Here is a 26,957-nt window from a genome sequence, read left to right on the forward strand (position 1 = left end):
ACCAAAATGGCAAGAAAATGAAAACCTTTGGACCATGAGTACTAATCCAAACTATTTTGGCCAAAGTGGTAATTTCCACCTAAGCTACATGACAAAAACTGTTTTAAAGAGTAAAATGTATAAATTCGTATAAATTAGTAGATTTGGGGTCCTAAAAAATTTAATATCTCTGTATAAAGATCTAATATAATATGTATCTTGCATGGATTAAACAAACTTTCACCATCTAATCCCATACCAACAAATTAATCATTGAAATTACATCCCAATTCACCACAAAATTAAAATCAATTCATTACAATAATCATTATTAAGATTTAAGATAAAATAAAGTTCACACATACTTACCTGATTGAAATACCAAAAGTTTTAATCTTGTATTCTTCAGTGCCAAAAAAGCACCCTGATTGAAATAGAAGCAATGGTAATTAAAAAACCTTAAACTTATGGTATAAATAATAAAATAAAGTGATTATTATTTTTTAAAAAGAATAATATATTTACACCAACACCAAAAGCTGAATCAGTTGTTTTATTATTCTGAAATGTAGCTGGGATGCTTTCCAGCAACAAATCTAGATGCTGACGACACTGTGATCATATAATTACACTTAATTTTTTTGTTATAAGTTATTGAAAATAAATAAAAAAAAATAAAATATTAAAATTTGATCACCTCAGAAAGTTGAACGATAACATCAGAAAGAAGAGGAGTGTAAACATCTTGTATGTCTTAAACTAAGAATATCAATGGTTACAAATAAAAAAAATGAAAAAACAACTTGAATTAATAATTCATTTTGAAAGTTTGAAACAATTTTTTAAAAAATAACCTGATGCAATGCACGTTTCAGATTAAACATAGTTGTTTTTTCATTTTTTTATTTGTAACCATTGATATTCTTAGTTTAAAACATACAAGATGTTTACACTCCTCTTCTTTCTGATGTTAATAATTCATTTTGAAAGTTTAAAACAATTTTTTAAAAAATAACCTGATGCAATGCACGTTTCAGATTAAACATACTCAAATTTTAGGTTTTTTTTAGTAAATCTTTTTTCTGTGCTCCATAGTAGACTCTAAGAAATAAAATACACGGGCTGTTAAATAAGGCCCCGTTTGATACACATCTTTCCAGGTCCAAACAGATCTTTCTGGCTGAATGGACCGGAAAGACTGTTTGATTTGCACAAAAGAAGGGGTCTTTCCCGATAAGATATGTCTTTCCCAGAAAGCCCCAAAATCATATCTTTCTGGTTGAATGGACTGAAAAGACAATTATACACCAAACCCCGCATCTTTCTTTCTTTATTGGATTATTAATTTTTTTAAATAACTTTTTTAAATTTATTTTTTTTATTGAATTATTACTTTTTTTCATCATTCAGCACAGTCAATCAGATGTAGAATCAAACAATATGGTTTCTTTCCCAGTTAGAAAACTTTCTCAGATAGCACTTTACCGGACAACACTTTCCCAGACAGAAACTATCAAGTAGGACGTAAATTGTCATTGGGCTTCAAGTTGATTGTGAAATGGTCACAATATGATATGAGATCCTCTAAAAATGGGAAAATGTGTTTTTATAATTAACGACAACTACTTCACTACGTTACCAAATTTTTGCCGCTTTTTGTCAATATTTTGGTCAGTTATGTATTTTAAATTTTATGGCACCTTCGACGGTTGTTGCAAAACTTCTTATTGGGCAGCAAAAAAGAGACGAATGCAAGAAGTAACTATATTGAAAGGATATATGTTTTTCCATTTCTTTAAAAATTATGATATAATGCTTTTATGGTTATACTTGCCAACTTTTACTTGGCCAAAATGCCTTCTTATTCCTAAAATGTCCTTTTTACCTTCCTATAAGTGGCCTAAAATATTTTTTGACCATAAAAACTATACTTTTAAGTTACAAAGGAATGTCAATAAATAAACATAGAAGAGTTAGAATAAAAGTTAATTCTCACCTAGTTGATACATATATTCATGCTGGTCCTAATCGACCTTTTGCAGGATTGATTATCTCTGTTGTCCTTCTTGATCTGCATTTATTTACAAAGTCAGAAAAAAAATATTTTATACTTAAAAGATTGTAATCTGATGACCAAATGACAGTGAAACAGATGAATATTATCATATTTCATGAAATGTTGTTGGTTTTTGTGTATAAATTAGATAAACTTTGTGTATTACACATAATCAAAATATGTAGCATTTAAGGATGAATTAAACTGAAGGTTAAGTCTAAGTACCTGAATACATAACGTTTGAATTTGATCGTTTTAGAATCAAATACATAGAAATTACCTGAATGAAGGGGAAGTTTGAGGCCAAAATCTCATGTTTCGTCGGGGGATTGGCAAGGGAAAGATGCAGAGCATGTCACCCAATCAACTTTTTGATCCTTTGAAACCACAAATGCTTGACCATAACCTTTAATGGAACTTGAAATTTGTGCATATTTTCATTTTCTCCTCTAACAGAAGCTTGAAGAACTCCTCTGTAACCTTCTTCAATTCATCCATGCTTTCTGGTTATCCTATCATTTATCAGATGTTCGCATTAATAAAGCTCTCGATTAATAATTAGATTCACAATATGTAAAAACCTAAATGAAAACTAGAGTAATCGCAGAAGAAATTAAAGGCACAAAATCGGAAAATCAACTAGGTGGCCAAGGACGGTGTTGTTGAGGTGACTGGAGGTAGTGGAGGGGGAGAGAGAGAGAGAGAGAGAGAGAGAGAGAGAGAGAGAGAGAGAGAGCAAGAGGAATTTGAAGATATCGACCTAGGAGGGTATCTTTGTTCTTTTGAAGGTGTGACATCCCCAAATTCATGGTCATTTTAAAAATTTTATTTATGCTTATTTAAAACTCAGAATATCCCTTTTGAAAAGTAGTATTGCGGAATTTGTTCCTAGAAAAACATGATAATAATATTATCCAAGCATTTCCGAAAAATGTATTTTGTTTATATTAAAACTTTGGGATGTCAATACAGAAACATAAGCATAAACAGACCTAACTTTCATTTACACTAGTGATTTACATCTCCTTTAATCTCTCATTGTAATGTAGCTTCGTATCTATACCTGTGATACAAATAAACTGAGTAGGTAAGGTTGGGAAACCTGGTGAGTACATAGGATTTTCAACCCACAATAATAAAGTAATTATGTTTCATCATCAAACAATTAACCCAATTACTCATCCTCATTATCTTCTTTATTCTTAAGGATCTACCTTAAGACTCATCTATTATTCATTTATTAATTCCGAAGGATTGTCCTAAGGAATACGCATGAAGTCCATCGCTGCTAATGGAACAACTGCCAATGTTATCAATTAGGCACAATTGCCAATATTGTCATTTAGGCGTAGCTTCCAGGATTATGATGTGCTCTATTAAGCGCAACTGCTAGGATGTTTAGAGTACATCGTAGTTCAAAAACATCTACAGGTTGTGGCGCAGCTGCCAATGTTCATCTATATCATCTCTCATCATTCATCTACCCACCTTTACCCAATATTTTTATAAGAATAAAATAGATATATAGTTTACATCAACTAAAACATATATATTCGGTTCATCCAACATAGCTATCAAGAACACATATAATATGCACATATAGCACGTAATTTATATGAAATACTTCATATCTATGTGTAAGATGAAAGTAACTATGCACTCACTTGTTAAAGTGATAATTCCAAACTCGGGCAACGCTTCGCTTCTAACAATTATATTTTCCTTCGGTGAAACCTAGTATCATTACCGCTAGATTTTAGTCTAATATTTATAGCGACTATTTACGAGCGATATTGTTTTATAAGTGTTAAACAATACTTTTCAACCACTATGTACAGATATGGGCCAAACATGAAATATCGGAGGGCAGGACCATTTTGGCATTATAGCACTTCTGAAATCCAACCCTATGTGGCCCTACAAACTAGATTCCCCATACCGTGAGTAGTTAAAAGATATTATAATAAAAATTTATATATATATATATATATATATATATATATATATATATATATATATATATATATATATATAGTTTATAAGTTGATAATAACGATATTGAACTTAAACATAAGCTATACTTAACGTAGGGTAAACATAACTCACTTACCAGGAGTTTAGACAAGGAACCGGGCTCTGCGGGGGCAAAAACTTCCGAGCCGAAAGCTCTTCTTCTCAGAGCCTTCTAGAACTCTGGGACTTGCCTCTACCACCCGAGAAGTGCTAGGGAATGGAAGGGGCTCAGAGGATTGTTTGAGAGAGAAAGAATGGGAAATATGTGAGTTTTTGAGGTGATTTGCGCCTCTATTTATAGGCTGAGTTCGGTGCAAACGTGGGGCATTCCCTTGTTGAACGTTGGGCGTTCGTGGCCAGGTGTCATCATATAGTGCCAATCCGTAGTGAGGAAGCAGTGATTCAGATCGTGCCATATGTCGCTCGCTGGTTACTCCAAAACCTAATTATCTTCTAAAATCCGTAACTTTTGTATACGAGCTCCGTTTTTGACGTTCTTCATACTCACACGTAGGTATTGACAAGATCTACAACTTTTCTTTTGACTCCATTGACTAATTTTTGAACGATTTTAAATTTAACCGTATGAGAACACTGCACTGTGAACGACCGTGTAAAATTCATAACCTCTACATACGGACTCCGTTTTCGACTGTCTTTTTATTGTTCAACTGCTATTAATGAGGTATTCAATTCTCATTTAGGTTGTGTCGGCTAAAAATCGATCGATCAAAAATTCGATTTCCGGGCTATGTACTGTTGTGTGAACTCTTAGAAAAATCATAACATCCTCATATGAAGTCAGATTTTGACATTCTTTTTATGCACGCTCACGGTTTAACGTCTACTACAAATTTTGTTTAGATCTCTAAGGCTAAAAAGTAATTTCTTAATAATTCACTTTTTACGTTACGCGGTGCCTTGCCGGTTTAGCCGTAAAACTTCGACGGGTCATAACTTCTTCGTTATAACTCGGATTTTAGCATTCTTTATATGTACGGAACCCTTGTGACATATACTAAACGTTTGTTAAGATTATTCATTCTAAATAATTTTCTATTAAAAAGTCATTCTTGATGTTTATTGTCTCTAAATTGACTAGCCAGAATCTGCGGACGTTAGAGAAGAAGGGGTATGCAAAGTGACAAACCTTCTTTTAGAAGAATAAGGAAGCCGTGAACATCATAGAGGAAAACGATTTGAGGTGGTGGATCGGTGGAGGGATTAAACTAAACCAACAAGTAATCCAATGAACAGTATCCTACTCAGGTACTGTTCCTAAGACCTATATGCATTAATATATATATATATATATATATATATATATATATATATATATATATATATATATATATATATATATATATATATATATAGCAAGTGATGTCCAACCTAGCTAGGTTAATGCACCGAGTTTTATACCCATGTAGGGCATGAGGTTGGGAGTTCGATTCCCTTAAACTACCTCTTGTGGTGCCACATGTGTGGAACTTTTTCCTGGAAATCCCTATGGCGGCTGGGTTTGCCCTATAAAGGAGCTCGAAGCTGGGGTGCTAGTTGGAAATGGCAAACGAATTAAGTGAATATACATTACAGTCCCACCTAAACTTAGGTACTAAACCACATGAAAATATGTTGTTTTACTATACAAAGATTGTGATTAAGGGATTCACGATTAACACTTGAAGATGTAAAGTCAGGATCAACACAATAGTTTTAATAAGGAAGTAAGAATATTGATTATCTTCGGCCTTCGTGACAGTAGAAAATAATAATGTTCGCTGGAATGAAGTAATAAATGATAATGGATGAAAGAAAACATGGATGATAAAATGATAATGGATGAAGGAAATGTTATCATGGATGATATATTGTTTAGTGAAAACCAAACCGGGTATTTTTACTAAGTTCAAATGATATATTTTAGAGGTTTAGTACCTAAGCTTAGGTGGGGCTGTAATGTATAATCCATATATATATATATATATATATATATATATATATATATATATATATATATATATATATATATATATATATATATATATATATATATATATAGGGTGAGGTTCAATAGAGAACCATAATTAACCAAGGAACCAAAGAACCAATCTTTTTTTCAACTTTTAGAACTTATTTTTTTTATCAAAAAAACAAACTAAAAATACAGAAATTCATAACTTTTTATCCTTTTTCCAATGATATAAAATTCGATTTTTTTACGTCAAATTCACAATGTGAATCTTTGAAAATTCACAACGTGAATCCGGATTCACACGGTGAATCCGAAAAATATTTTTCACATTCACAATGTTAATATATGAATTTAGATAGTTTTAGATTTTTTTTTCGATAACGAATAAGCTCTAGAAATTGAAAAAAAGATTTGGTTCCTTGAAGAGCCAATAATTATGGTTCTCTATTGAACTTTTCCCTATATATATATATATATATATATATATATATATATATATATATATATATATATATATATAATGAAGACTTATTTATGATTGTGGAAGGTATTTTTTTTTATTGGATTTTGGATACGTTTTGTTTTTTGTTCTTAGATTTAATGGTCATCAGCGAAAATGATTTTGAATAATAACAAAAAAAGGAAAAATAATAATTTATTAAATAAAATAGGTATATTAATATATATACATGTGGAATTTAGTTGGACAGGAACTCAAGAATAGTCCATGTCATATACCCACTCGAAATTTTGTTAACTCGCAAACCTGGAGAAAACCTCTTTAGACCCTTGTTTAACCGGTCAAATATAAGTTTAAGGAGGTATAACACAGGGAAAAAAAACATCAAGGACCATGTAACATCCGGATTCCCAGGTATATTATATATTTCATTTATTTTGAAATTTAGTGAGAGACTCGACGAGTAGGAGCCCTGACTCGCCGAGTTGGATCGCGATGTGAGTGGCCGATTAATGAAGAACTCGGCGAGTCCACGCTGTCTAATGAAACCCTAACTTCTCGGGTTCACGCCCTATTTAAAGACCCTTATGGCCGTCATTTGAGGCTACCAGTCCATAGAGAGAAACCCTAGAGTGTTGGAGCGTTTTGAGAGAGAAGGAAGCCATTCTTGACCTTTGTGGTGTTGTTTAGCAAGAAGAAGGAGGACCTAGCCAAGGGAAAGCAAAAGAGGTTGCTATTATGAGGATTTGAAGCTAAGATCATGGCATTTGAGGTATTACTTCGGCTCTTCTTCTGTTTTATGAAGAATATATGGATTTAGAGTTTCTTGTGCCCTTGTCTAAATTGATTTGATGTCCAATTAGTCCCTTCTGGTGATGAGGCTTTGGATCTGGATCCATAGAGGTCCAGAGAGCCTTACTCATCAAGCTTTATGAAAAACAATGGAGGTCATGACCTTGGGTTAAGGTATTTGGGGCTAAATCATCTTATATGGTCATATGGATGTTGCATGTGCATCAAGATTGAGACTTTACGTGATTATAGTGGTTGGAAAGGCCATATCTATGGATTAGAGGAACATATCTGACCTCAGAAGGACGTTTGAGTGTGAGCATGACATGTACTCGCCGAGTCCATGAGAGGACTCGACGAGTTGAGTCTGGTTGCCCTGCGACTCGTGATCTGTGACGACCCGTGGAGTATAGGGTTGACTCAGTGAGTCAAGAGAGGACCAGGGGTGAAGAGGACAGGCGTGTACTCGCCGAGTCACCTTAGTGCACTCGGTGAGTAGGGTCAACTATGACCATTGAATTTCGTTGACTTTTAGGGTTTCGGTTAACAGTTAGACTTTTGAGTCAAGAAGGGGTAAAATGATCTTTTACCCTTCTGAGGGATCATAGAAGGGGGGATCTAGCCTTTGGGAGCCATTATTTATTTAGGATATTTTGTATGTGATTAGGCAGGGGCTATCAGTAGATTCGTGTGCGAGATCATCCGAGATACTCGAGGTGAGTCTTCTCACTATACGTTACCTTGAGTGGTAGTTATGTGTGACTGGAAGGTATTATGTGCTTACATTGAGTATTATGTTGTATGTGACATGCTATGCATTATGTCTTTGTGATTTATGCTATGCGGAGTTTATAGACCGAACCGGAGGGTCCAACGATTCATGAGGCCAGAAGGCTCAAGTAGTCCGAACCGAAGGGTCCAACGAGCTTAGGACCGGTGGGTCCACAGAGAATTGGGACTGGAGGGTCCCACTGAGACACACTGACCAGAGGGTCAACAGAGTTATAGCCTTGAGTGGCTAATATGTGTTAGAGTGGTATTTTGAGGAACTCACTAAGCTTCGTGTTTACAATGTTTTGTGTTATATGTTTCAGGTTTTCTCAGGATCACGAGACGGCACCAACTCGATTATACACACCAGTGGAAGCGTTTGTTTTGAGGATCCTGGTTTATTAATTGATTGAACAAAAGAGTTATGTATTGTAATTAAAATAAAAAGGAGATTTTTATGAAAAGTGTTAAAGAGATAAACTATTTTAATTGAAAATTTTGTTTTGAAAATTTTAGTGTTACAGGCCATTTAAAACCAAAAGCAAAAGTTTATTGGGTTACAATGATATTAACCCATATACTTAGCGTTTAAAGATGAATAATCAAGGTTTATTAATTATTATATCATCATACTATATTATAAATGAAACATTTTTCCTATCACCACATTCATTTGAAACTTCTATGGATTTTTCCTTTCACCACATTCATTTGAAACTGCCATGAGTTTTCAATTTCTTTTTAATAATAATTATAAGTTGGTTAATAAAGTTAAATAAATATCAAACCAAAAGTGTAATCATATATAAACTAAATTTCAATATTAAAATAATATCTTAATTTTTAATTATTAAATGATGTTTTTTTTTGTTTTTTTTTTACTTTTAACATATTATAATTAATTTATTAGTTTTAATATATTGTTGGATGTAAACCATTATCATTTTAAAGATACAATATTGGAACAATTTGTATAAAATACTTAAACTATTAATTCGAATATAACATTACAAGGTCAACTTAAATATAAATTTTAGTTTAACTTAAACAACCCAAAGAATATTTTTTAAATAGTTAAAAGTGATTAATTGTAGTGTTTTTTTTCTAATAATAATTATAAGTTGGTTAATAAGGTTAAATAAATATCAAACATAAAGTGTAATCATAAATATACTAAATTTCAATTTTAAAATAATATCTTTACTTCTACTTATAAAGTTATGTCTTTAACTTTTAACATATTATACTTAATTTATTAGATTTAATATGTTGTTGTATGTAAACAATTATCAGTTTAAAGCTACAACTTTTGAATAGTTTGGACAAAATACTTAAGTTGTTATTTTCAATATAACATTACAATGCCAACTTAAATATAAATTTCAGTTCTACTTGTAGGGTCTGAAAGGTGTTGCGTCTTGGGCTCGCTATTTAGTCCATTTAGTCTCCGGATTGGGCCTGTCCATCCGTGAGTTATATCTAGGGTTTTGTATTTCTAGGTGCTTGCATGCATCTTAGTACGTAAGGATTTGGAAGTCAATTACTCTAAAAGATTTGATCTTTATCGTTTGTAACCCTAACATCCTCTACTGCGGAAGTTCTTTATCGAGCTCTGCTGAGGCTTGAATCTATTGAATCATTCGACATATTTTGATTTATTCTTGTGTTTTATATTGCTGTTTATCATTTTTGTGATTAACCTGTTAGAAGATCTAAACGATCAAAGAGTTTCTTAACTCATTAATTGGTATCAGAGCGGGAGACTGTGTAATTCATACACATCTCTTCTGTGAAAGAAGTGATTAGGGTTTATTCCGCATTTACTGATATTTATTGAACCGTCACTCCATAATTGATGTATCTTAGTATTTATTAATCTTGCCCTAATATTACGTATTACAAGTCTGATCTTACAACAGGTTAAACGATCAAGCATGGACGATTCTCAATCCAATCCTATCAACATCTCAAACAGTATAGGATCTACAACTAAGATTCCAATTCTCTACACTCAAGACTACGAGGTTTGGGCGCATCACTTTGAAGACTACGTCATTGGATCTGAAGATAATGGGTATTTGATATGGGAAGCTATTGTGTCTGGACCATTTGCTCATTCAGGAACATCCAGAATTATTAAAACTCAAAAGGAGTATAATGATTTGTTAAAAGATGTGAAAGATGTTGCTCAGGACGAAAAGGAGAAGTTTCAATGCAACATCAAGGCATTGAGACTGATTCGATTTGCTCTTCAATCCGACACGTTTAGATTGGTAAGTTCCTATAGTACTGCTAAAGAAATCTGGGATCGGCTGCGAGAGCTGTATTCTACAGATGAAGATCTGGAGCACTCAATTCAAACCTTGCTTCTGTCTGAATTTGGAGAGTTCAAGCAAAATCCTGATGAATCTGTTACACAGACGTTTGATCGCTTCAATCATCTTCTCAGCAAGATGATCAAACATGATATTGAAAGGAAGCTTATTGAACAAAAGGTCACTTTTATGAATGGTCTAAGATCCGAATGGAGAGCTGTCGTGTCAACAGTTAAAGCACACGAGCAGTTCAAATCGTACTCGCTGGCAAAACTGGTGGGAATTCTGAAATCCCAAGAAAAGATTGTGCTGTAAGAGAAAAGCGTGGTTTCTAATCTGGGGTCTCTGGCGCTTCTGTCCAAGGGTAAAAGTGTAGAAGTAGATGAAGAGGATCTTAATCTAGGAGATCACGATCTGACAGCCGAAGACTATGCTTTAATGGTGTCAAATCCTAGAAGGTTTATCAAGAAAAAGTTTCCTTCTAACAAAAATCGTAATTGGAAGGGAAGCTATAGTTCCGAAAGAGTGAAAGATGAACCGAAGGTTGAGGAGTCGAAAAAGGAAGCAAAGGGTGAAGCTGACTCTGGTGTCAGTTGCTTCTACTGTGGGGGAAAGAATCACTACACAAAGGATTGCGTGCTGAAGAAAATGGCAGAGAAAGACGAAGAGAAAGATGAAGAAGCAAGTCTTATGAAAAGACTGGAAGAGATAAAAAGGAAGAAGGCTGCTTCTAATTCTTCTATGAATGCTCTTATTGTGCAGGGTTCGGCAGAGGATGACGAGTTCGGTGGCGTACAGGTGTGGTCGACTGACTCAGAAGATGATGAGGTGAGAAAGCCTTCTCATGGAAAGGCTTATGTCGCAAAAGGTGGTGAAAACGGTGGAAGATGTCTGATAGTGACCAATGTATCTCAGATGAGGGGATACAACACTGATGGTGGAAATGAAGAGGCCAAGGAGCGAGAGGACTTATGCTTTACAACAAAACCTCTCAGTGTGCAGATCAATGAACTTGATGAACTGATCAAGAAGGTACAATCTGTTTTTGTTTCGTTTAAAATTCCACAAAAATCATATGAAAAGAAATTAAATTACTTGAATTCAATACTTTCAAATCTAGATAGTTGTTTAACTCAGACACGGGTCACAAATTCTAATATGACTGACCAAATAAGCAGGGTGTCATCCAAGAGTGAGGAGCGAAGGATGTGGATTGAGCAGAAGGAGTCAGAGCTAATTAAGTCAAGAGATGAAAACATTTATTTGCAAAGAGACAATTTGAAATTGTTAAAACAAAGGAATGTTTTTTGTTTGATCGCTAAAAGACTTTATGCTAACATTACTCAACTGCATCTAAATTGTGAAATAGGGCAGAAGATACATCGCATGATTCTACCCTTCCTTGAGTTTAAGGAGGATGGAATCGATGCCGAAGCATACAACTATGAAAGTGTTGTATCTTCCGATGATGTTAATCCTACTTATATGTATGGTCTGGACAAAATAGAATCTTTTATAAAGTCCAAAGACCATAAGGACATGCTTAAAAATCTTTTGGATGAAAATGATAAGCTGAAACTCAGGACCGAAACCATACAAAAATTTGACTCATTGAGTACCAATTTAAGTTCAGAAAACAAAATTGATGTTGAAAACGCATCTGAACTTAATGAGGACGATGATATGAGTGAAATTTCTGTAGAGGTCGAAGTCGACTGTTCTGAGTTTATCAAGAGCGAATACGAAAACCACAAAAACCTGATTTCTGAAAATTCTGTGGAATTCGCTTGTCTGTCCAAAACTAAGTCCCCAGCCCTTAAAGAAAAGGCCATTGTGTTTCAGAAGGTTAGAACTACTCCCAATCAGGTGTATAAGGTCACAGGAGTAACCGAACATTAAACAGCCGAACTCACTACCATAATGAACGAAGATAATGCAGATGGCTATGATGAGTTTTTCTGGTCAGCACCCATAGACAATGCAGACGAAACGTTTGGTCTATCGGAGCGAGCATCCTGGAAGACTAAAGGTAGATATGTGCCCGAACCGCTGAATAAGCCTACCAACTTTGACGTACCAAGTACAAGTGGCACAAAAGAAATTCCTGTAGAAGAAATCACCTCCACAAGCGAAACCTCATCTATGAAGAGTGAACCGGTTGCCAAGAAGCTGAAACAAAAAGCTAATATCCACAGACAACCGAAACATGTGAAAAATCAAAAGCAGCAGAGAAAACTGAGATACAAGAAAAATCTCTCAGAGCGAAAGCAGTTTTGGCGCTCTCAAAACCCTCATTACTCTTACCATGATAAAGATTCTAAGTCAGAGAGAAATGCTTTCGGGGCACACGAAGAACTGAACCGAAAGGATAGGTTCGGTCCCGAAAGCAACAGCAACCGAAATGCTAGTTTCGGTCCGTCAAATAATAACAGGCAAAAACCTGATTTCAGTCCATCAAGCTTTTATAATAAAAGACCAAGTTTCAGACCACCAACCAACAACACCCAAAAAACCAACTTCGGCTCATCATCAAGCGGCTACTGAAGGTCCAGGTTCGGTCCCTCTAATGACCACAAACGAAAGGGTCATTTTGAACCCCAAGTTAGGAAAGACTCTCATTCTAATTTATTTTCCTCTACTTCTTCTCATTCTCAATCTTCTTCTAAACCCAATTCTGTTCCTACACAAAATTCAAGATCATCAACGAACTTGAAAGGAAAAAGGAAGATTTCCTCAGCCAAAGAAGACTGAAAGCAGACTAAAGTGCATACCCCATAATCTGAATCCAAAAAGCATGCAACTAGTCCTAATAAAATCAAAGTGTTTACCATTAAAAGAAAAGATGAAACAACCTTAATAAAACGAACATATCTTGTTGATGTTTCTCTTACTATTCCTGTTCCTGTGAAAGGCTCACATGGACCCAAGAAACTTTGGGTTCCTAAATCTGCTTAATTTTTGCAGGTTATTAGTGACGAGCAGTTTGACGAAGAATGGTATATTGACAGTGGCTGCTCACGTCACATGACAGGAAGGAAGGAAGAGCTAAGGGAGTTTCGATCACTTCAAAATGGTGGCAATGTCAAGTTCGGTAACAACTCCTATGGAATAATAAAAGGTTATGGGATGATAACCAATGGAGACTTCACAATAAGAAAGGTGGCATATGTAGAAGGATTGCAGTATAATCTCATCAATGTATCTCAACTGGTGGGAGGTACCGGTCTCAAAGTTTCATTCGACGACGAAGGCTCAGAAATTATAGAGAAGAAATCCAACAAGGTCATTCTCAAATCAGATCGAAAAGGCGAAATGTTTCCTCTGAATCTCAGACCAATCAAAGGGAATCCAACCATATGTCTTTTATCCAAAGCTCATTCAGACAAAGTTGGTTGTGGCACCGAAGGCTCTCACATCTCAACTTCAAAAACATCAACAAACTTGTCACCGGAGGTCATGTTTGGGCTCTTCCATTGCTCAAATTTGATCGAGAACACTTGTGCGCTGCATGCGAAATGGGGAAACAAAGTTGTCAAAGTCACCCATCGATTATAAACACAAAAGTTGTTGAACCACTCGAGTTGCTTCACATCGACTTGTGTGGTCCATCATCAATCGAGAGCATTGGCGGTAGCAAGTATATTCTTGTTATTGTTGATGATTTCTCACGTTTTACATGGGTATTCTTTCTGAAGCACAAATCTGAGGCCACTCCTAAGCTAAAGATGTTTATCAAGCAGGTTGAAGTGCAACTGAGAAAAGTCATTCGAAACATTAGGAGCGACAATGGACTGGAATTCAAGAACAAAGAATTCGAAGACTTCTTGGCAGAAAAAGGAACTAGTCATAACTTCTCAGCCCCTTATATGCCTCAATAGAACGGTATTTTCGAAAGGCAAAACCGATCCTTGTGTGAGGCGGCTCGAACTATGCTAAGTTTTGCTTCTCTTCTGGGCTGATGCTATTGCTGCAGCATGTTTTACGCATAATAGGTCTTATCTCAACAAACGTTTCTCTCTCACTCCTTATGAGATCACCAATAACAGGAAGCTGAATGTAAAATTCTTCCATGTGTTCGGTTCAAGGTGCTTCATCTTCAACTCCAAAGAACATCGTAACAAATTTGATGTTAAAGCTGACGAAGGAATTTTTCTGGGATATTCTCTTACTTCAAAGGCATACAGGGTTTTAACTTTTAAATAAACGTTCTAGAAAGATTGAAGAAACCTATTATGTGACTTTTGATGACAGTTACGTCAAGAAACTAAAGACTACTGTAGAAGCAGTTGGAGAGAGTTTTCTCTCAAACAGGTCAAGTCACAGCCACAATTGCTAATTTATTTGATCAGTTCGTAGACTTATTCGATGAACCTGAGAAAGCCACTCTCTCGGAAGCCAAGGCGGCAGACAGCAAAATCGATCGTCTGAAGCAAATTGTCGAAGATGCAGCCAAACAAATGGGAGAAGGAGAACCAGTTCGAAACGAACCTCCTCAGCACGACACTTCAGTTGAGGGGGAGAATCAATTCTCTTCAAATCAACCGGAATCACATTTTCAGGGGGAGAATTCAATCCCTATAACACCCGAAAGTTCTGTAGCACCCGAAAGCCCGACTACACCCGAAAGTCCTGTAGCACCCGAAAGCCCGACTACACCTGAGAGTTATTTAGCACCCGAAGGTCCAAATCAACCTGAATATCCAAATGATTCATCATCTGTCGAGGGGGAGAATTCTGATATGTTCTATGATGATGATATTCAATCCGAGTTGGAAGAAATGGTCAATGCTGAATTGGATCCATTTTATGATCCAAACTTTCCTCCGCTCACTAAATGGACCAGAGATCATCCTGTATCTCAAATAGTGGGTAATGTATCTGAAAAGGTCCTAACCCGATCTCAAGTGAAGGCAAAGCAAACCTCCCTATTCTCCAAAGTAGAGTTCTGCATGTATAATTCCTTCGTATCCAAAGTTGAGCCAAAGACCGTCAATATTGCTCTTGATCATTCTGATTGGTTCTAAGCAATGCAAGATGAACTCAATGAGTTTGAAAGAAATAAGGTCCGGCGTCTCATTCCAACACCAAAAGATGCCTCAATCGTTGGTCTCAAATGGGTATTCAGAAATAAAATGGATAAGGAGGGAAATGTGATTCGTAATAAAGCTCGTCTTGTGGTGAAAGGATACTACCAGGAAGAAGGAATTGACTATGAAGAAACATTTGCTCCGGTAGCAAGGCTGGAATCTGTTCAAATATTTCTTGCCTATGCCGCACAGAAGAACTTCGAAGTCTACCAAATGGATGTGAAATGCGCCTTTCTGAATGGAGAACTTGAAGAAACAGTTTACGTGGAGCAGCCTCCTGGTTTTGTGAATGAAAAGCATCCAAATCACTGCTACATTCTAGACAAGGCAGTTTATGGTCTGAAACAAGCGCCTAGGGCATGGTATGAAACACTAACTAAGTTCTTAAAGATGTCTAAATTCAAACAAGGTTCGGTTGACCCAACCTTCTTTCGTAAAAAGGAAGGTAACCACCTTATGATAGTTCAAATCTATGTCGATGATATCATCTTTGGCTCAACGAATCCTAGCTTAACAGCTTATTCAGAAAGCTGATGGAGACTAAATTTGAAATGAGCTCAATGGGTCCGATTAACTTTTTCCTTGGTTTAAACATTAGACAGGGACCCGAAGGCATCTTTATTAACCAGGAAGCATATACCAAGACTCTTCTTGCTAAATTCGGCATGATGGGAGATTCAAAGGTCAAAGTTCCAATGGCGTTCGGCACCAAGCTTACACCATCCTTGGAAAAACCGGCAGTCGATATAACGCTATACCGCCAAATGATTGGTTCCCTGATGTACCTCACAGCTAGCAGGCCTGATATAATGTTTTATGTGTGTTATTGTGCTAGGTTTCAGGCGAATCCTCGTGAACCACACATGCTAGCAGTGAAAAACATACTCCGATATCTGAAGCGAACCACCTCTCTCGGTCTCTAGTATCCCGCAAACTCAGGTTTCTTTGTTCAAGCCTACTCAGATGCAGACCTTGGAGGATGTGGTTTAGACAGGAAAAGCACCACAGGAGGATGTCAATTCCTCGACGGGAAGTTGGTGAGCTGGCAATCTAAGAAACAAACATGTGTTTCACTGTCTACAGCCGAAGCAGAATATATTGCAGCCGCTTCTTGCACATCTCAAGTGATTTGGATCCAAAGCCAACTCCGGGATTATGGACTCAATATGAAAAAGATCCCACTATATTGTGACTCAGAAAGTGCAATTAGGATCTGTCATAACCTAGTGCAACATTCCAAAACCAAACACATTGCATTGAGGTATCACTTCATTAAAGATCACGTAGAAGACGAAAACGTAGAGATTCATTTTGTTCGAACTACTGATCAACTGGCTGACATCTTCACCAAAGCTCTTCCTGAAGCAAGTTTTAATAAAATTCTACAAGGGCTAGGTATGATGGAATCGGAGTCAGTACCAAAAACTACTTCTCAAAACTAAAAGTTGGAAGCGAAATGAACCGAACGTTCGGGTTCGGTTCACGTGAGTGCCGAAATGAATCGAGCGCTCGGGTTCGGTCCTATTCACTTGTCTTCGCTTATCACTTAAAGGTAGTCTCTTTGGTTGTAAACTTTTTGTACGCTTATTTCTCAATTATTTCTCTCTTATTTTCCAATTCTTTTTCTTTTTCAAACATTTTTTTTGAAACCAAAATGAACCGAGCGTTCGGTCTATTTCGGGTTCGGTTCCAAATTTTTTTTTTGTTGTTTGTTTTATTTTTGTTTTTCTCTTTGAATCAAAAACTCCAAAAATATTTTTTTTCTCTATTCGTTAAATTTTTTTATTTTTATTTTTATCATTTGTGGATAATCAATGGGGCAGGTATTGTTCTCACATATTTTAATAGTTAAGTGTCCCTAGAAGCATACTGCTGTATGTTGTCCAAAGCCTCAACTGATTCTGAATAAAGCCTTACTGACGTGGTATATACAAACCATGTCTTCCCAATTAGGCTATTATATTTATTCTAATCATGAGCTACCTTACTCTCTTCTCACATGAGATAAGAGTTTTCTGTTTGATCCTTATTTTAACAGCAGAGGTACTTTGGTTTCTTTACACCATCTCCAATATTTTTCTCCATCCTATTCGCTTCATACACGTAACCCTTGAGACTCTCAGCAATTACCACTGAGGTTTATGGTTACACAATTTCTATGTTTATGATCTTAGCTTCGTGCCACTACGTGCTAAGTGAAACCCACAATTCAATACCTACTATGCATTGACGGTGAACAATTAAATTTGCTCTAGTTTTCACTAATGAATTAATGAATTCACCCATGGGACTGTACCTTGAAATCTCTGAATTTTCTTTTTGTGTGATTCTTATGAAATTGTTAAATCCCATAACATTTCTTCCCTTAGAATCCAGTTTCAATTTTTTTTTCTCTGAGATTTCACCTAAAAGTATTTTCAACATGTCACTTACATTCTCTTCGCACCTACTTGTTCAACAGACCACATTGGTCTCACAAGTACTTCAGTCGATTTCTGTCTTATGTCAAGATCAGGAATTCTGAATTGAAGTGAAAGCCTCCGAAATTAGCCTTATAAAAAAAATGCCTTTCAACACTTCTTTATAAGTGTCTGATTGTAATTCAACGGGACACCTCACAAACACTTTAAGGTCTCTCTTGACCTTGAAGGAAGAGATTCGTGCCCGAGATCCATTGTTTCGTGTCTTTATTGACATCACAATTTCCCACATATGAGTTGCTTTATTTCTTTTTCTTTTACACTCTATGCACGAAAATCTTTTTGATTTTCCATAAATCCGGTTTCGTGAATTACAACTCACTCTAAAGGGATAAGTTGCTGACTCAGCCAAAAGTCTAATCGCTTTAATATTTCAAACGGCGCTTGATGGGAAGGCGTGTGAAGCGGAACCGTTTTTGACATTTCAAACGGCGCCTGATGGGAAGGCGTGTGAAACGGGACAGTCTTTCTCTCTCCTGCGTAATCATCGAGGCTCTAAATTGTCACGCGTCAATCACCTAAGGAAACGCTTTGTATTTTCTTTGAAGATTTGGGAACAGATTTTTCTCTCTCTTCTCACCACGGTATAAAAGGTAACTTCTACCGTTATTTACCTCTTTACCGCACCAAATATTCAGAGAGTAAGAAAAGATTTGTTTCTCCTACTGTTCATCATCTTCCCCAAATTCTTCTCTTCAATGGCGGACTCCTCTTCAGTTCATGCTACTTCTCACATTCTGCCCATCCGTCCTCAACAAAGCCTAATCGTCGATCTCACTCCACAAGTTTACGATGCGTTCATGTTTCCAATCGTGGATTGTATCAAGCATTCGCCACTGGTTCCAGCACTTACCAAAGTCGAATCTGTTCCAATGGAGTGTTTGTCGCAAATCTTCTCCACAGCCCACTATGACAAGTCTATCGATCGAATCTTCTTCGACATTCTTGATAACAAGGCCTCCATCTCCAAACAGCGATTCTGTTCGCTTCTAGGGTTTCTACCTGATGAGTCTAGGGTTAACCCTGAATCCATTCCAGTGGGACAGTTGTTCTCCATGTTTTATAACATGGGTTATACTGAAATTCTGACGACCGTCACAAAGTTCAAGAAATCCTGCTTACCTCCTTAGTGGAACGGCTTCTTCATAGTTTTGTTCAAGGGGTTATCAGAACGCAGTGCCGGTTCAGACGGGGCAAGTCGTCTGTTTATGACCATTCTTTATGGGCTGTACCATGGCATCAACCTTGATTATGGGTCGATTTTATGGCAACATCTGATTTAGAGTCTAGCGTCTACTTCTCGCCATTCAGAGATCTCGTATGCCATTCTGGACGTTGGTCACAAAGTGGGTGATGGACAAGTATCACGTTCCTATTGTTGCTGATTCTTAACTTTCCTCGATAGGAACTTTTCACACTACGAAGATAATCGTCTCTGATTCATCTAAATTTCAGTTCGTTGGCTCAATCTCTGAGTCAATGTATGGATGTGTTCCAAGCGACAGCCGCATTATCAGAACTTACAAGGAGTTTCGTCGCTCAGGTCCCAGAGAGCTCACTCCTGAAATGATTTAATCAATCCATGATGCTGATAAGCCTGCTCCCAGAGGAAAGAAACATGACAAGGGAAAAGACAAGAAGGTTGTCAAAGGAGCGAAAGGTCCTTCTCTGAAGAAACGCAAACCTTCCAAGGCAGCTCAATCCCCTCCACCAAAGAAGATGAAGACTCAACCTAGGCGCAAGCTTATTCTTGCCTCCTCCTCTAGCGAATATGAGGAAGAGAGTTCAGACTCCGAAGAGTCCCTTCGAGGTAATACTCCTCCAAGCTCGCCTACCCCTGAGGTACCTGTTTCCACTAGACCTGTCTCTCCTCCCCCAATCTCCATCTCTATTTCCATTCCCCCCATAACCTCCACTACTCAAATACCACCCACCTCTATCCCTGTACCACCTCCTATTTTCACTGAAGCTACCACCACAACCACCGCTGGAGTTAGAACCAACGTATCTGATACGGGGGCTCCTACTACAGCACCCGAACCCACTCCCGCTACCGAACATACATCCGTACCCGAACCTACTTCCACAACCGAGCCTCCACCCTCACCCTCATCTCCTGCTCACTCAACAGATAATGAAGAACCTTTTCTTGGAGGAGAGGACATGACGTTTGACTCGGTCTATTACAGTCCGTATCAAATGCAAAGTGATGACAATGATGATGCTCCAGTCACCAAGAAGCATCTCAAGGAGCTTCATGAGAAAATCGATTCTCTCATTGCTTCCTCCTCTTCTTCGTCACGATCTACTATCTCAGAGGCTGCTATTCAGGGGCTCGTTGATACGTTTACTAAGGCTCATGAAGCCTCTATCAACTCTGCCACTGCCGCTATCAATGTCTCTACCAAGGCGTGTGCAGCAGCGACCGAAAAAGTCGAAAAACTATTTATTGACGCTACTTCTCTTTTGCAGTCTTTACAGGGAACACTGATTCCAATGCAGAGAAGCTTGACTCTCTTGTCAACACGCTGACCACCTCAGTTGCTTCCGAACTGCAGTCATTTGCCAGTCTTCGTCAATCTCTCAGCGATGACAACAAATTATTCCAGGCGACTGTTGAGGAGCGCCTGTCTAAGCTGCAAGAAGATCTCGCTTCAGAGAACTCAGTGATGGATGCTCTCGCTCGCAAGACCACTGCTCTCAAGGTCAAGAGTCTTCATCTTTTCCAATCTGAAAAGGAAGTTGCGTCTCTTCGATCTAAGCGTGTGGTTATTTCATCGTGTGTTTCGGATGTCCACGCCGCCCTTTCCAACATCCTTGAAGCACATGATCCGATCCTGAATTACTCCGTGAGGCGCACTCTCGCAGAGAAGCTTGCTCCTGCCCTTGCCCTAGTTAGCAAACTTGAAGGGCTTCTTGAGTTCGTGGCCCATCCGAAACAAGGGGGAGAAGATGTGTCTCAACCGCCTCCCACTTCCACAGCAACTAAAGCAACTGAACCTCCTCCAGCAGGTCAACCCTCAGGTTCGGGTGTTAAAGACAAAGGAAAGAAGATTGCTGAAGACAGTGATGATGATGATAAAGAGACCATCGCTGATCTTTTAAAGAAACAAGGTCGGGATAAAGATGCTGACATGAGCGCTTGCGTTGCCAGGGAATTCGAGGCGAACGAACGACAAATGAAGGAGGCTCATGACCTTCTTGAGAGTAGGAAAACTCTTTTTCCTTTGTGAACTCTTAAGAAGCTTTTAAAAGAGGCAATTGAAACTCCCAGCATCCTGTGGCTCGAACCAAGGATTTCATTGGATCGAATCAATTCTGTCGATTCTCAGTTCGACATGCCACTGACCCGAAAAGCCTAACGTTGCTGATGTCCCTTATCCTCATCCAAAGGTTGATAGGGAACTTGTCAAATTCTATCTGAAGTCTGCTCAACCACAGTATCAGACTTGGAGCGCTCAGAAAATCATCAACGTTCGGGTCCTCAAGCCGTTTCGTGAGGGGAACTTCATGAACGTTCGGTTCAAAGTACTGAGGGGTTCTGCTAAAACCGAACACGCTATATCAATTGCTGATCTTCCCAACCTGAATCCACATGATTGGATTATTTTGCATAACATCCTCCTCACCAACGAAGCTGAGTATGGTCCAATTATTGATCATTTCAAAAGGATGCTCGTATGCTACATTATGGAGGTTGCCAAGATGGATCAGGAGATCGCCAGCATATTCAAGAAAAAGCCTACTATCTCTCCTGTGGGCTCTACTAGTGATTTGAACTTGATGCAGATGGGAAGAATCGACCCGAAGCGGAATTCTGTCATGTTTACAAGGAATGAAGGCCAAAAATGCCTGTTCGCCTTGGCAGATAAGCACCTTTACACCACTGCATGCTTGGAACATGTTCTGGGAATCATTCATCGATGCAAGCAGAATTCAGTAGATGACAAGATGTATTTTGATGACATGATTCAGTGGTACATTCGCTTCAGACAGACCATCCTTGCTCTCATCCCACGTCTGTTTGAAACCACTAAGAAAGTTCCTGTAGCTGGACCCAGCAAACCGAAGTGATAGTCTCGCTCCAATTGACGCAAAGGGGGAGATTGTAGGGTCTGAAAGGTGTTGCGTCTTGGGCTCGCTATTTAGTTCATTTAGTCTCCGGATTGGGCCTGTCCATCCGTGAGTTACATCTAGGGTTTTGTATTTATAAGTGCTTGCATGCATCTTAGTACGTAAGGATTTGGAAGTCAATTACTCTAAAAGATTTGATCTTTATCGTTTGTAACCCTAACAGCCTCTACAACGGAAGTTCTTTATCGAGCTCTGCTGATGCTTGAATCTATTGAATCATTCGACATATTTTGATTCATTCTTGTGTTTTATATTGCTCTTTATCGTTTTTGTGATTAACCTATTAGAAGATCTAAACGATCAAAGAGTTTCTTAACTCACAACTACTTAAAAAACTAAAGAATATTTTGTAAATAATTAAAAGTGATAAATTGTAGTGATAAATGCAAAAACGAAATTGTAATATCAATTTAACTAAAATATTTCCTAAAGATATATTTTTATAATCGTTAAAAGTTTTCAAATAAGCATCTTAAAATAACTTACAATAACAATAGTTAAAAATAACTTTATATAAATGATTATATTGTTACTTTTAAAATGAAAAAACAATGTTTGATGTTTTAAATAATTATAGTGATAGAAATTAAAACATTAAGCAAATAAATTTTTAAAAATTAATTAAAAATAACAATTAACAACTATAAATATCATTAAATCATATATTATATTTAATTTTATTTATGTGTCACTTGCGGGTAGAAGTCATTCAAACAATTGAGATTATGCCGTTATAGTATATATATATATATATATATATATATATATATATATATATATATATATATATATATATATATATATATATATATATATATAGTATATGAATTATTATATCAAATTTAACAACAACGTTATTTGTTATATTAAAAAAATATATTTGTAATGACTTAAACTATATAAGTATTTCTACGTAATGCGTGGATATTCGGTAGCGAGTAATAATAATTCCGTGAGGTAATCTTGGCTTTCCTTTTTCTTATATTAGAACTTAGCGGATTGCAAAAACCATAATGTGTCAAAAGTTTTTGTCCAACTTGGAGTATAAATCCAACCAAATATTAAAAATAACAAATTATTAATCCCTATTCTAATAAAAGAATAGTTTTAATCTCCTTTTGACATGTGTCATCATATTAAACTTCCTAATTAATGCATATTTTTTTTTTTTTTTTGCCATGTGGCACCCTATTAGGCCTTCTAATTAATGCATGTCATTTGACAACCTATTAATTTTATATTTCAAATTTCAAATTTTAAATTTCACACTCTAATTACATTAAATTAACAACATTAAGATAAAATTAATACACATTATAAGGTGATATAAATTCACGTATTTATTTAAATTAACGATTATAATTTTATATAATTAAAAAATATCTCTTAATTAATAATTTATTTAAAATAATTGTTTAATAATTTTAAATTCTCACTATGAAAGTTTAGTTAATTTTATAACCGTGGTTTCCACAGGTTATAAACTAATATTTAAAATAATTATTTAATAATTTTGAATCTTTAAAAGTTTAATTAATTTTATAACTTTGGTTTCTATGAATTATAAAGTGATGAATAATAGAGCAAGGAAGCTAACAAGTAACAACCATGGGTGACCCACTGCTTTCCCTGCACTAGAGGGCTGCTTTTAATCCAATAGTTGTTTCAAGAAAACAGCCAACGAAATTACAATACGTACAAAAAAAAAAAATTCCAACCATGAATAAATTATGCAGTTTAAAACGACTGAGGTAGTCCACGCATGGTCAACTTGTGGAGTATAGAATCTCAAAACTGAAATCTTCTACAGCTTGATAAACCCAATAAAATGCTTACATCCTGGCTTCAGGAATCGTAAACAGCAAATGATGAGAGAAACATTCCTTCTATTCCTCCTCTTCTGTTCCTTGATCGAATCTTCAGCTTCAAAGAACACCATTAAAGACCATCTTCAGAGGGGTTCCTCTCTATCTGTTGATGATAGTTCAGACGTCATAAGGTCCCCAGACAACACTTACACCTGTGGCTTCTATGGCTTCCAAAGCGATGCTTATTGGTTCGCAATTTGGTTCACAAACTCCAAAGAGCGCACAGCGGTCTGGACAGCCAACCGCAACACACCTGTGAATGGCCGTGGATCAAAGATGACATTTAGGAGAAATGGAGCCATGGTTTTGACAGATGTGGATGGCATGGTCGTGTGGGAAACAAACACAACCTCCACAGATGTAGATAGAGCAGTGCTGCTGAATACAGGTAATCTGGTGCTACAGAACCAAAAAGGTCAGATTCTTTGGCAAAGTTTTGATTATCCAACAGATACTCTATTGCCTTCTCAAACACTAACAAAGAGAAAAAGCTTGATATCTGCTTTAAGAAGAGGAAGTTTTGAACCTGGATATTTTGTTTTGAGCTATAACATTATTAACGTGTTAATACTGACTTACGACAGCCCAGAAACAACAGTTTTGTACTGGCCTACTCCCGATCCTGGATTTAATGTCTGGTATTACGGAAGAGCTTCATATAACAGCAGCAGAATCGCATTCTTTGATGATTTTGGTGTATTTAGGTCAAGCGATCGGTGGCAGTTTAATGCTTCAGATATGGGTTTTGGGATCAGAAGAAGGTTAACCATGGACTATGATGGTAATCTCAGGATTTATAGCTTGAACGATTCAACTGGATTATGGTCGATTTCATGGCAAGCTATTGCACAACCATGCAATGTTCTCGGAATCTGTGGGAGAAACGGGATCTGTGATAATGGAGCACTACAATCGGAATGTTCATGTCCACCCCACCACCAGCAGACTAACCCTGCTGATGTAAGCCAGGGTTGTACGCCTACTTTCAATACAACATGTTCAAACTCAACAAAGTTTGGATTTTTGGAAATGCCGAATACAGATTATTATGGCTTTGATTTAAATTCAATAGATGCATTCTTACCAACTTCGTTCGATGCTTGTAAGGATATGTGTTTACGAAATTGTAGATGTATAGCATTTAGTTACAGGTTAACTGGTGAAGGACTTTGCTTTATTAAAAATGCTCTTTTCAACGGCTTTCGGTCTCCTAATTTACCAGGAAGCATCTACTTGAAAGTACCGATTGGCATGGAAACAAGTGAATCTGTCTCAGTTCTTACTCGCTCTAACGCCACATGTGTTTCTCCATCTATGTATGAGACATCTGAAACAGAGGTGAAATGGATTTATCTTTACTCCTTCGCTATAGCTATTGGTGTGGCTGAAGCTTTTGTTATCTTGTTAGGGTGGTTGCTTTTTTATAGAAAAAATGCCCTCCTAACCAGCTTAGAAGAGGGGTATCGTATGGTATCAAGTCAGTTTAGAGGGTTTACTTATCAAGAACTGGTGAAGGCGACACAAAACTTTAAGGTGGAGATAGGGAGAGGAGGCTCAGGGACTGTGTATAAAGGGGTTTTGGAAGATGAAAGGGTGGTGGCTGTTAAAAGGTTAAGAGATGTGAGCGAAGGTGGAGAGTTTTGGGCAGAAGTGAGCACAATCAGTAAAATCAACCACATGAACTTGGTGCGAATGTGGGGTTTATGTTCACAGAAACAACACAGAGTTATAGTTTATGAGTACGTGGAAAATCTTTCTCTTGACCAGAGATTGTTCTCCTCGAGTTTTCTTCAATGGAAAGAAAGGTTCAAAGTTGCCGTAGGCATAGCAAAAGGTTTGGCTTATTTACACCATGAATGCCTAGAATGGGTGATTCACTGTGATGTTAAGCCAGAAAACATTCTTTTAGATGAGTCGTTCGAAGCAAAGATTGCAGATTTTGGTCTGGCGAAGTTGACTCAAAGAGGTGGTCAAAACTCGGAGTTTACTAGGATTAGAGGAACAAAAGGATATATGGCTCCAGAATGGGCTAGCAACCTTCCTATCACAGCAAAAGTTGATGTGTACAGCTATGGGGTTGTGGTTTTAGAAATGGCAAGGGGAATTCGACTTTCTAATATTGTTGTGCAGGAAGGGGAAGAGGAAGAAACCGAGCTTATGAGGTTCGTAAGGGTAGCGAAAACGAAGTTTCAAGGAGAAGAAATGGAGTCATGGATTGAAGAGATAATTGATTCGAGGTTGGGAGGATTGTTCAGTATGAAGCAAGCTGCAAAACTTGTTGAGATTGGTGTAAGTTGCGTGGAGGAAAACCGCAATAAAAGGCCTACTATGGATTCAGTTGTCCACGATCTAATCGATTGCGAGTCGGAGTAGACATGCTACTGTTTGTTTGGTATTCCGGTATTGTTCAGGGTTAACCTTTTATAGTCATACCGTAATTGAAGGCTTACTATAATTAGTTATATTGTTTAATTGGATGTACGCTTTGTTTGTTTTATCATCTTCAATAGACAGTATTACACATGACGGCTCAAGCCCTTTGTTTTCTTTTCATTGTAGACAAAGTTGCAAAAAATGGTGTGCATGGTAGCTAAAAATATGTGATGTTTGTAAAAAATGTTTGATAGTCACGTTAATGTTTCAATTTTAAATACATTATGTAGTTTTGGTCACTAATATATACAGTGTGTATATATATATATATATATATATATATATATATATATATATATATATATATATATATATATATATATATATATATATATATATATATATATATATATATATATATATATATATATATATATATATTATTATTATTTTAGTCCCTATGAAATGAAGAATATGCCCTTAAATAGTTAGTTTAATAAAAAATAAAACAAAAAACCAAAATCCTATCTCTCTCTCTCTCTCTCTCTCTCTCAATCTAGACCGCCATGACACCATCTGTAAACAGTTGCTGCCGGCAAGCTTCGGAGCGCTGACGCCCGCCTCTTACACTCTGGACTATGGCCGATCATCTAC

The 26,957-nt window shown here is 36.8% G+C and overlaps 1 protein-coding gene across 1 annotated transcript; it reads left to right on the forward strand.

Moving 5' to 3' along the window:
* Positions 1 to 23,793: 23,793 nt before the first annotated feature.
* On the forward strand, positions 23,794 to 26,583 carry LOC111879485 (putative receptor protein kinase ZmPK1). Its single transcript, XM_023875954.3, has one exon. The coding sequence runs from the start codon at positions 23,928 to 23,930 to the stop codon at positions 26,301 to 26,303; it is 2,376 nt and encodes a 791-aa protein (XP_023731722.2). The 5' UTR covers positions 23,794 to 23,927; the 3' UTR covers positions 26,304 to 26,583.
* Positions 26,584 to 26,957: the final 374 nt, after the last annotated feature.

The sequence above is a fragment of the Lactuca sativa genome, chromosome 9 (assembly GCF_002870075.4).
Source record: "Lactuca sativa cultivar Salinas chromosome 9, Lsat_Salinas_v11, whole genome shotgun sequence".
Classification (NCBI taxonomy): Eukaryota; Viridiplantae; Streptophyta; class Magnoliopsida; order Asterales; family Asteraceae; genus Lactuca; species Lactuca sativa.